This window comes from Ambystoma mexicanum, chromosome 6q, assembly GCF_040938575.1.
Source record: "Ambystoma mexicanum isolate Mex_15411 chromosome 6q, UKY_AmexF1_1, whole genome shotgun sequence".
Classification (NCBI taxonomy): domain Eukaryota; kingdom Metazoa; phylum Chordata; class Amphibia; order Caudata; family Ambystomatidae; genus Ambystoma; species Ambystoma mexicanum.
In genome coordinates, this window is record NC_090937.1 from 1,539,474,340 (window position 1) to 1,539,486,644 (window position 12,305).

Consider the following 12,305-nt stretch of genomic DNA (forward strand, 5'->3'; position numbering starts at 1 on the left):
TACTACGAAAGACAGATCAGAAACGAAACTGATACTGGTTTTTTCTTTACCGAGGATTCCCAGCCTGACGACGGGGAATATTCATGAGCATGTGAATCCATGCCAGACCCCATGCTGGAGAAACTGAGAGACTGTCACTAATAAAGAAGGTACTGTCCTTTCTCTAGGATGATTTGGCATATGTACCAAGCACTTTGTGGACCAGCAGTAGATATGACGTTGGTATATTGAAGGGACTATGGGCCGTCAAAATTAAATTGAAGCAAGGAGCTATTTTACTGCGGGTAAGACAACACCCCATGTCAAAAGAAGCTGACACGGGCATCTATGACACTATTGCTGCCTTAATGCGACAAGGGATATGGTTCCTAGTCAGTGGGCTTCATTACGAGGTCGGCGGTAAGGGGTTAACGGTGCCGGTAAGTATGCCGGTGCCGGTAACCCCATTACCGCCCTATTACGAGGTTCCCTAGCAGGACCCACTCAGAACGTCTGGTCAGTGGTCTGTCCATGAGGCTGATCAGCTCGGTCTCGCCGGCCACCAGGGGGCTATCAAAATGATACTAAGGTGACAATCTTCCTTTATCCTATGTCTATGTCTATCTAGGTCTATGTGCTTATAACGCGCCGTAAACCCGTAGGCATCAGGGCGCGGAGAACCAGTGATTTAAGATTAGCAAAATTGGAGAACATTTCCGGCTTCCAAGTATCAAGAACAGGTCCTGAGGAGCCTAGATGCAATAATTCTGTGAGGAAGAGGAGCGTTTTCAATGATTTCCTGAAAGTAAGGTAGTTTCCTTCTTGTCTCAGGGCAGCAGGTAGCTTGTTCCAATATTTAGCTGCCTTGACCGGGAAAGCTCTGCCTCGTCCAGAGGCCCGTTTAGCATCTGGTACATTCAGGAGATCTGCGTCTGCTGATCTTAGGCATCTCTGGGGCGCATATAGTGAGAATTGTTTTTTAAAATATATGAGCGCCTTTCCAAAAAGACATCTCTGGACTATCGTCATAGCCTTAAAATTAACTCTGTCCTTGTAATGCTCACCTGATATCCACAGGGACGTCACTCAGCCGGTCCGGACTTCCGACCACTTCAAACCCTTTCCTGGACTTGCTCAACCAAGCACTGGGCCTGAAACTTATCAGAGGTCAAGTCCCTATTGGTCTTGCTTGTCTGGCCCCCCTTTTCTTCCCTGGGCCCCAACATCCCCCCGGACCTCTCCTCACCCTGTTTTTTGATGTGGGGCGTTCTGCGTCCTGCCTTCGATGCAGGGTTGCGTTGGGTGATGCGGTCTGGAGGGTGCCTAGTTTCTTCACTGGCACGGGCCCGGCAGACGGGGCTTGCTGCGGCTTCAGCCCAACCGGTAATTGGAATGAGTCTTACAAAAGTTCTGATGGCTCTAGTCCCTTTAATACTGTGTCTTTCTTTCCTTGGGTGATGAAGGTCTTGAGGATGGTGATGCGCTGCTGAAGTAAGTAGGATTGCGGAGCGTGATGCATATTGGCTTCCATAGCACTAACCAATGTTCATCTTTTCTCTGTCCTTTTAGGTGACACAGTAACCCAGCATGGAAGCGAGCTGAGGAGATGAGCTGCGGTGAGAAAGCGCGATGTGCGGCGCCTCTGAAATGTTTTGCGCTAACCTGATGTGTCTTTTCCCGTTTTTTCAGATTGGCGGGATGCTCCGGAGCAGAAGTTGTCCGACCGACAGGAGTTCAGGTAAGGATTAAACTCTATTTGCAAATTCGAGAGAGCCAAGTATTGCAGAATGCTTACTAACGTCTTTTCTTCTATTCTTCTCCCCTTTGGTAGGGTGTGGCGTGCCGAGATGGAGATGACTCTGCCGTAGGAATCCGCAAGACTGGGAAGAGCTGGACAGAAGTTGGATGCTCTTTGAGGTGAGTATTGGCAACAAAGTTCTTATTCTTGCAGGTGTGCTGGCGCTGAAGAAAGAAGTGGGCCTCTTCAGGAAATCCGAGCACGGTGAGTGTCACGCTGCAGGTGCAGAGAAACGCAAAGCAGGTTTCTCACGCCGGGTGCTGTTTAATAGTCTGTAGGTATCCCAGGTATCCCGGGCTGAGCCACACCCGAAAGACTAAACCGCTCATCCAGTTCAAGGAACTGAATTACATGGGGCATCCATTGCCCCATTATGCATGGCAAGTCCAATACTAAGCGGATCTCTGGACTGTGTGTGAGCTTGGTGCCAAGTCTGAGTCCAAGTAGGTGTCTGGGGAGATGGAGAGGCCCTTAGGGGCCGACTAGGTGGCCGTGTCCTGGCTCCAGCCTGATATGCCGGGGGCAGGAATCGTGACAGTCCTCTATTCAGAGCCAGTGTCGATCCTTTCTTCCTGCGGATTACCCTGGGGGATCAGGGGTGTGGGAGGAAAGGCATAGGCTGTCATGCCCTCCCATTGAATCTTCATTGCATCGGCCAAGGAGCAGGGGCCTTGTTCTTGCTATGAGGCAAATGGATCCACCCGAGTGTGGCCCCATGTGTTAAAACCACCTGCAGCACCTGGTCGTTCAATTTCCATTCGTAATTGTCCGCTCCCAGTCTGCGGAGCCGGTCCGCTTCCAAGTTGGCTTCCCCCAGGTGGTTGACGGCCATGAGGTAGATGTTGTTCTCCAGGGCCCGTTCCCACATGCTGACCGCTACGCTGCACAGTGGAGGGAACCTGGGACCCTCTGCTTGTTGACATAGTAGGTGCTGGTGGAGTTGTCCGTTTGGATAAGGACTGTTCTGCCTCCAATGAACGGAAGGAAGGCCCTGAGCTCCAGCCAATTGATATGTGACTCCCATTCCTGCCGGGTCCAGACTCTGTGGATGTCCAGAGTGGCACCACAGCCTTCCAGGGAGGAGTCCGTAGTGATGATGACCTGCGGTGGCGGCTGCCGAAAAAGCCTGCCCGTCCGCAGGTTGCAGTCCTTGGACCACCATGTAAAGTCCAAATGGAGAGAAAGAGGTATGCTGACCAGCTCCCCTCAGAAGCCCCTATCCTGATTCCAAGAGGCTTTGAAGTGCCGCTGTAACCTCCTCATCCTGAGTCGCGTGTAAAGCACGGCCAGCAGCACCGCTGCCATGATACCCAGTAGGTGCTGGTAACACCAGACCAAAGTCACTGCCCTGGTATGGAAGTGCGTAGTGGCTATCTTGATGGTTGTAATCTTGTCCTCCGACGGGAAGACCCTCTCGGATCTCGTATCCCAGATTGGGCCCAGGAAGGTGAGGTTCTGTGTGGGCTACAGCTGAGACTTTTTGAGGTTGATAGTAAACCCCAGGTCGTGGAGCGTGTTCATAAGTGCGGAGGAGGTGTGGGTAACTCCTGCTGGAGATCTCGCCCTATGAGCCAGTCGTCCAGGTATGGGTAGACATGGTGACCCTGGGCCCTGAGGAGGGCTGCCACCTCATTCATGATCCTGGTGAATACCCTGGGGGCTGAGGTGAGGCCAAAGGGTAGCACGTTGTACTGGAAATGGTAGCCCATGATCCTGAAACTTAGGAAGGAGCGATGCGGCTGCCAGATAGGGACGTGTATATCGGCGTCCTTCAGTTCCAGGGAGCACATCCAGGTATGGGTAGCATCTTCAGACTGAACACCTCCCAATCCTGTGGGGTAGAGCACTTGGTGGAAAAAAGGTACCTGTGGGACCTCTTCCTCATGGCTGTGTTTGGAGTGAATAAAAACAGAACAGGGGGGTTGTTGCTGTACCAAAAGAGAGGGACTTGGTTAAATAATTATAATAACCATTCAATGTCAACCTCTATCTATCCAGAACATGAATGTATGTTCTGGAGTGCAATTATTGGTTTCTTTAGTTGAAGCCATTCATATTCAAACCTACTGACAAGGAAAACGAAACACAAAGACTAGAATATTAAATCATTCTATATTTAATACAGTAATCAAAATAGATAAACGTGTTACACAAAAGCAAAATCAACAAACATTCAAAGACATATTTGTAATAAATCAAATAAATTGTTACCATACAGTTGATCTATGTTGATGAAGAAAATATTATAAACTGGTTCAAAAAACCATACAAATGTCAGTTCTTATTATACACAATATCAACATAGATCATTGGACTAAAAACAAAACACAGAGAGACCTAGGAAAGAGGAAGGGGGGAAGGGTTAGAAAGAAACCAGAAAAAGCAACCAATTGTTGAAAACAAGTATTGGTGATCATATAAACCAAAAAGAGCTCAAATATCAGTGGGGAGGGACCCCACTAAAATTACATGAAGCACTTGGACTGAGTCTTTCAAGTGTGGCTCATCTAGGTGATTAGCAAATATCCACCATATCTCTCAGGCTTAGAACTATTTGCCGAGGTTCAGTCTGCCAACGCAATGGGGGAAACAAGGTTGAATTAGAATAGTGAAAGAAGTTTAATGTCCTGGAAATATTCCAGAGATCTATGATCCCCTCACAGATATTGCGTTTCGGCAGGATAGAAAACCTGAATACACTGGGTAATTGGTTCCACCTTCCTCAGGGATGCAGTCATGAACCCTGCAAAGCAAAAGAAAGGTCTAATGAAGAAGAGTGAGAAACAACTTTGGTTGTCGCCTAAGTGAATATAAGGTTCAGCCTGTCAGATGGTGAATTTAACTGCATAGAGAAAACAATATGATTTCATCTCTGCAGGAAACTAGGTTCTATATACAACTCTGTGGCTGCCATATCAGAGTTGAGGTGAGCTTTATTCTTTTGTAAGCACCCGTGTACCGAGAAAAAAGAAGAAAAAAAAAAAAAGAAAAAAGGAAGAGACGACCCATCACCACTGGTATGCCAAAACCGTGCATTGGTCACCATGTGTGTTGGTGTGCCATCTTGGCAAAGGAAGGTTCGTGGGTACCTTAATACAAAAATGGATGTCCTCGACGGATCTTAACACAGATTGCTGGCTGATCGGGAAAACATTTCCTGGTTTAAATATCCGAATGGGCATCTGTGGGTAAGAGCACCCTGAACCATCAGCCAGACCGGACGAGGGTGGCAATAGGAAGATAAAAAAGAAAAAGGCAAATGCGAGTTTAGCCGTATTGTATTAGCAGAAAGTGCTAGTGCAGCAGTGTCTGCTGTGAAGTAGTGTGTATTGTATGACATGTTTACCTTATGTGTGGAGGTTGTTCGTGCCCCTGAATATGAAGGTTAGATCTTCCAGAGAGGTGGATACACGTTGAGCAGCGCGGAACGCAAAGTGCTCGTAGTTGTGTTCCAAGGGCGAGTGTATTGGCATGTTGATGTCCGGACCTGAGGAATGGTAGAAACAGGGGAGACAATGGAAGGGAAAGAAAAGTGAGAGATTCACTTTCACTGGCATGCGGTTCGTATTACAACCAGCTGAAGCTGGAAAAAGGGGCCACGGACTGGCTCTGAAGTGTGTCTGTTCCCCCTCTTCATAGCGACCTGGGAAGTTCACTTGTGGTGGCCTGCACTTCAGATTACATCCAGGTTACGCTGAGAGAGAGGGGGGCGGGGGGGGCGGCTACAGACATGCTATGGAAAATATCCGTCATACCTCTTCAGAGTGACCTGGATAGGCACACTAAATTGGCTGTAGCTCGCTGCCGGTGGAGATCATTCTCTCCTAGGGCACGAAAGCGGTGTGCTGCGGGCTGAAAGAAATGAAGACTGGCTCCAGCTCGTAGTGGAAAAGAGAGGCGGGACGGTACATATAACGTTCATCCATAGGAAGATGTGTTCGACACAACGGACTATGGTGGGCGTGGTCTACCTCACCAGTGCTGCAATTGGTTATGACGTGTGCAGAACAGGGAGGGAATACTGTCCAATCACTGTCCGCACCACCGCGACAAAGAGACTCGTCCCAAGTCACTGTAAACAATGTGTTTATCCTTGAGGAGCAGGAGACGCTACAAGAGGGACAGGAACATATCGTGCTGCAATCAAAGTATGGGGTCACGGAGAGGAGAAGGGCGACAGTGGGTATCTCAATTGGTTGTCTCCCTAATATGGAGTAGACGTTATATTGCACGTACTGTGGCCCATATTCAATGTGAAGAATAAAAACGTGAGCTGCACCCGTGTGGTGTATGGGCGGGTGTGTAATGACACCCATCTGGTGTTATGTGTACATGTACTATAACCCGTAATGAATAGGGAGTGTACAGACGTGAAATGCACCCGTGTGGTATGCGGGCAGGTGTGTGGTAGCGCACATCTCAGCTGTGTGCGGCCGTAGCCGGCACTGAGGGCCAAACTGGAAGTCGTAACGAGTGTGAGAGTAATGTTAGCAGGGATCCAGGTGTCGTCATGCTATGTTACACACTCAGGTGTATGTGTCAAGTCTGTGAATATTGCAGGTGTCGATGTGCCTATGGTGGGAAAGAGGTTGGACCGAAGACCACCACAGGCATTAGTGGGTGCAAGTAGGATCATGTGCTAGGTTAATGGTATTCATATGGGAGGGGTACACATCTCGTTGAGGCCATTCTCATAGGTGTCCAAGCGGTAAATCCATCTACTTACTAGATTTAAAAGTCTTGTCTGGATATTGGGACCAAGACTGATTTTTTCCAACACCCACCACTGGAGATCATCGGCAGTATGTCGGGTCTCCAAATAGTGGGTTACCAGAGGGGACGATGTATGTTTACATCAAATTCTGGAGCGATGTTCTAAGATCCTAGTTCCTACTTTCGCATGGTTTGGCCTACATATCTGTACCCACATGGGCACTCGATGCAGTACACCACCTGACTACTCTTACAGATGGAAAGGTGCTTCAGGACCCATTCCTTTGTACCAATGGGGAAAGTTTGAATTTTCTTAGTGAATCCGCAAACAGTGCAGGACCCACAGGGGTAGAGTCCTGTCGTCTTGAGTAGATTCTAAAGGCCAGACTGTGGGGTATCCCGTACATACATGGATTGGACTAAGTACTCCTTGATGTTTCTTGCTCGCTTAAACGCGAACCTCGGGACCAGTTCATCAGGCATCTCTAGTCTGACAATTGGCCAGTATTTGTTGATCACCTTTTTGATCTTAAAGGAGAGGGGTCCATGTATAGCGACACACGTGGTTCTGTCTGCCTGCATCTGATCCCGGGGAGTATTCTGTTCTAGCAGGGTTTCTCGAGCTGTAAACCTTGCTCTTGTCTTGGCTGTCGAAATTCATTTCCTGGGGTATCCTCTGTGTCTGAGTCTACTGGCTAACAGGTCGGAGTTAGCATGGAAATCCGCCACCGAGGAACAATTCCTACGAATGCGCAGCAATTGGCCGTATGGAAGGTTCTGTTTTATGTGTCTTGGGTGGTCACTATTGAAGTGCAGAAGGGTATTGTGATCAGTTGGTTTCCTATATAGATTGCATGCAAGTTTCCCCATCTTGTTCCTCAATTTGGAGGTCTAGGAAGTGTATTATATTCCTGTCATACTCCAGTGTGAACTGAATGTTGCTATTAGTTGTTAATCCACTCCTGAAAATCCTTGAGGGACAGTTCATCCCCGGACCACAGGAAGATGACGTCGTCAATATACCTCCGCCATTCTTGGATGTTTGCTAGCCATGGGTTGTCCTGATGGAAAATATATTTATCTTCAACGGGTACCATGAACAGAATGGCCAGGCTTGGAGCGAAAGTAGCACCCATCGCCGTCCCCTTTATTTGTAAAAAGAACTGGTTGTTAAAGGTAAAAAAGTTCTTGCAGAGGGCTAGGGTGATAAGTTCAATGATGAAATCAAATGGAACTCGAGACTGGGTGTTGTTCAAAGTTAGATGTTCGTAGATACAATCTATTGCCGCTTCCTGTGGAATGGAAGTATACAATGCTTTGATGTCCATTGTGACCAGATATTGATGATTGGGATTGAAGGGCAGATCCTCAAAGATTTGGATGGTGTGTGTTGTGTCTCGTAGGTAGGATTTCGTCGTCATACTCAAAGGTTTGAGGAAGAAAGCCACAAACCTGCAGATGGGTTCTAATGGTGACCCACAGCCTGATAATATGGGCCTCCCTGGCGGAACTTGAGCATTTTTATGAATCTCTGGGAGAGCGTACAAACATGGAGTGCGTCCTTTTGATGTAGTGAGGAAAGCTGCTTCTTTTTCTGTGATCCAGTCTCTTTCTACAGCGAAAGAGACTATCTCTGAGATCTCTGTTGTGATTTCCTTAGTAGGGTCTTTGTCTCCTTGTGTTTGGAGTGAAGGCTCCTCTTCTTCGATGACTAAGAAGAATGATACTGCGAAGAACCGTCCAGGGATCTCTACCTAGTGCAGTATTTTTTTTGTCCTTTTGGACAGGGATCCATTCCTCTGTACTGCGGACCGGCGTCCTGCAACCTCAAACAAGTCTACTTATCTTTAACCTTGTGGAGGAAGGTGAAAGGTTTGGCTACATGCTCGTGAAGGCCTTCACAAAGGTATTAAAGGCAGCTGCGTTGTGGGACATCCAACGCCGACAATACACACAGGGTTTGCACTGCAAAGACCTCACCAGATTTGGCATTTCCGTGAAAAATTCAAGAGATGTGGAAAACTAAATATTCAACATGAAATAAGAGTAGTGTTCCAAAGAGCAGCTGCCACTGGGAGACTAATCATAGATGTGGAATCCACGGTAGGAAGGCGTCCATTAGAACCATTTTGATTGTTCCTCTGCTTTTAGTCAATGACCTGAGGGTGCAGCATTTTGGACTATGGAGACCCAGTTACACAGGTTGATTTGTTTTTCATATGCACACATACAGAGCATAAATATTTGAGACCTTTAAAATCCTTTAGATAATAGTCAAATAATCCCATTTCGTGACTATCATTTCATCCTTTAGAAAATGCTCTATAAACAAGGATTGTTCCATCTTAAAACAAAGTTCAGATAATCAGACAATGAAAAACAGTCAACTTACTTTCTATTTCTTTAAAGAAATATGATCCAACAATGGAGAACGTCAAAACAGAAATGGGCAAGGCACAGTCGGATAGGATTTCGCGGACTCTTGAATGCAAGTAGGGACTGAAAATAGACAATAATGCTAATCACTTTTTCTGTATGCGTTCCCTTTGTTATTGTTATGCCCACAAAAAACATACTAGGATTGCTTTTCTTAAAAGTGTCCCACAAAAGAAATAACATAACGCCAAGAGGCATGAAACTTTACCTTTTGAGATTCACAACACCCAGCAAAAAGGATCAATGTTCACATTCATTTTTCCAAAATAAACTACACAGTTTCTTTATTAATAAACATTGATTTCGGGATAGTAGGTATTTTAGTAAATAAAATGGATTGTAAACATTTTTAGATTAAAAAGGAACAAAATGTACCCGATTAACCATTTGGCAAGAAGAAAAAAAAAATTACTTCCCTTCAGTACATTTCTTTCAGATGGATTATATCTCCGACAGATTGCTCATCTTCGATATAATAGCCAGTGCCAGCCAATCTTTGAGAATACTTGGCCTCTAAGGGGCGTAATGCAAATCCATGACAGCTCCTATCGCCGTCATAAATTCCATGCCTCTGGAAGGGACGAGATGCTTTGGAAATATGACACATATGGTGAGTTATGAAGACATTGAAGACACTGAGAAAACCTCATCATAATGAACATTACCGAAGGTAAATAATTTAATGGCATGCTTCCTTCCACAGACTCCCAAAGCAGTACTTATTCTGGAGGAGGTAGACCAAGGCGTATCACCTTATCCAGAAAACTCAGACAATTTGTGTATATGTGTGGAAAGAAGTCCCTATGTAGCTGAAGAGGTGGCCACCAGAATGCTTGGAGATGGAGACTGAACAACTGAGCTTTTTTCATGGCATATGAATTAAGCAAGGTAATGGGAACTTAGTACATATTTCGAAATTTGGAAATGGCCAAAATGTGAATAATTCATAAAATACAAAAGCCTCAAATACTTTGCAGTAGCCAGCACTATTTAAAGCTACACTTCAAAGAACAATATAGCAACAATGTAATAAAAATCGAGAAACTTAATAGTTTTGGAACATTGTATGTACTCCGATAGCTGATACGGCACTCCGGACCCAAAACATGGCGCCCTCAAATGCCCAGGAACGAACATCGGAAAAGGACTAGCGCTGCCATGGCAACGCTAGTATACAGGAGACAGAAACACACACTGCGTTCAAACACAACAGTGCCGACGTGTGGAGACCGTACAGAGACTTTGCAGGTAAGCCCTTACACGCTAACATGCGACTCGAACATCATGAGAAGGAGTACGATATATTTAAGCAAACCTAGAACTAGTACGCTGGACTGGCACAAGAAATTGCGGAAACCGCTGTATGGTTTCCGATTGTCTAATTGGTACCGGGATGACTACCGTTTCGTCTTATTTGCAGTAGCGCATTGAATATACTATATATATAAATGCGTGATGTCTCACTCCACATCCCTTTGCATGCGTAAGGAAATATTAGCATTTACAGAAAAACGGCGACTGTGGTAGAGAAAGTACTAAAGTATTACTTTCTCCCTTTTGGAATTGGTATTGCCAAAAAAAACAAATAGACATCATATACAGTAGTTAATCTACTGTAATTCTGCAGTGCGAGTAGCGGAATAGAATAACTACAGCCACGGCAGTTAATAATGTAAAGTATATGGATGATTAGTCAAAACACCTACGACTCCAGTATACTTCTATTATCGTTCAGCTAAATAAATTGTTGCACACACCCCAATACTGAATGATATCACATTGTTCCCTAGGAGGGATTTCACCCTAAACAACCGTGCAACTTAACTGCATGACCACAGACAACTAATCAAAAATATAAGCAGATACTGGTTAGAAACCCGCTTACTCTTAAAAGTGATACACTATGTGATAACCTATTGAGGCAACATAATACAAAACTAACGCGTACGGATTTGGTATTTCCCTTTTTTCCCCTTTTCCGTTTTTTTTCACTTTTTCTCATTTCCCAAAAATCCACCCCACTCCCCCTCCGATTCTCTGTGGCAATTAATGACTTTGCCAATTTTGAATCATTATTTTGTGAATGTTGTTTCCTTTTATTGTTTTATTTATGATTCACCAATGTGCTTGTTGCAATACTTTATGTTCTAATGGTTGAAACCACAACTACCAATGTATTTTGTAAAAGCCCTGACTGAAAAAGGCATAGCAATTGCCGAAACACGTGTCACTAAGAGCTACCATGTTATATTAAAAGCAAAAATATTTACTGGTGATAACTACTCCAGAATGATTTCTTTCTATAGAGGCGCTGCCAATGTGTGAAACAGTTTGACTTATTCACCATAAAAAGATGCCACTCAAGGAGCGGAGACTCTTCTTCATCCTCGATAAATTAGAAAAGAAGGCGAAGACACACCTCCACGGATTGAACACCTGACAGACAGGTACTCTTTGCTTCAAAAACCCCTTTGGCAGAAAAGTGAGAAGAGTTGCGCTTAAAAATGTTTGACGTCTTCGAGAAAGTGGGTTCACCCGTTTCCTCCTTACAGGGAAGAAGTGTGGGGAGACTACGGCACCTGAAAAAGCTGACAGGGTCTCAGAGTACAGTTATCCTTGTGCGACTAAAGACCTGTGAGCGGTAAAAGCCTCAACAAGAATTCGAGAGCTCTTGGCACCACTAACGTCATCAGCGGCTGTCCTGTTCGATGCCACGTCGGTTCTGCTGTATCCAAGTGATATCTCGGTGTAGCCGAACCCTCTACTTCGAGATTTGTTATGGAGTCCAGAAGGGATTACAGGACTTTCTTACGACAAAGATGACCATCTAATCCCCTTCAGGTTCAAGCACTTTGGTCATTCATGACTGCCGAAAGAATTACAGAATGAGGAAAATAGACTGATTTAGCATCCATTTTAAAGGATGTCCGAGGTCTAGGCACCCTTACCTCTCCCCCGAGGTTGATTTTCCTTCACGCTGATCCACAAGCTCACCCAGTGTGTCTTGATGGCCAAGATCGATGATGCCTTGGGTTGGGGTCCTCCTGTAAAGGAGATAATAGAATGTGGCTTAAATGACATTCTGCACAAGGTTACACAGGTGGAACCCCGTCGTCCCTTTCCATAAATCTACAGAAAATCCATTACTGGCCCTATTGATGTCGCAAGAAAGTACAAGCATGCACCCTTCGGCAAGAGTTCCTCACCAGACAAGATAGCTTTGTGGTTCAGGCAGCTACTGTCAACATGAAGGTGAGCTCTTACCCTTATTTACCCCCACCAGACAGGGATGACAAAAGGTATGACGCTATGGTCAAAAAGATCTTTGCGTCTGCCAGTATGGCTTTGAAGGCAGTTATGCCTCTTGTGCACTTGCTAC

General features: G+C 45.5%; 1 protein-coding gene across 4 annotated transcripts in view; it reads right to left on the reverse strand.

Moving 5' to 3' along the window:
* Window positions 1–12,305, reverse strand: part of SLC4A11 (solute carrier family 4 member 11) — a 1,288,767-nt gene that overhangs the window by 357,372 nt on the left and 919,090 nt on the right. For all 4 annotated transcript variants that reach the window (XM_069632247.1, XM_069632248.1, XM_069632246.1 and 1 more), the window contains exon 15: window positions 8,883–8,989. In XM_069632247.1, the coding sequence (XP_069488348.1) occupies window positions 8,883–8,989 (107 nt within the window). The remainder of the gene's footprint in view (window positions 1–8,882; window positions 8,990–12,305) is intronic.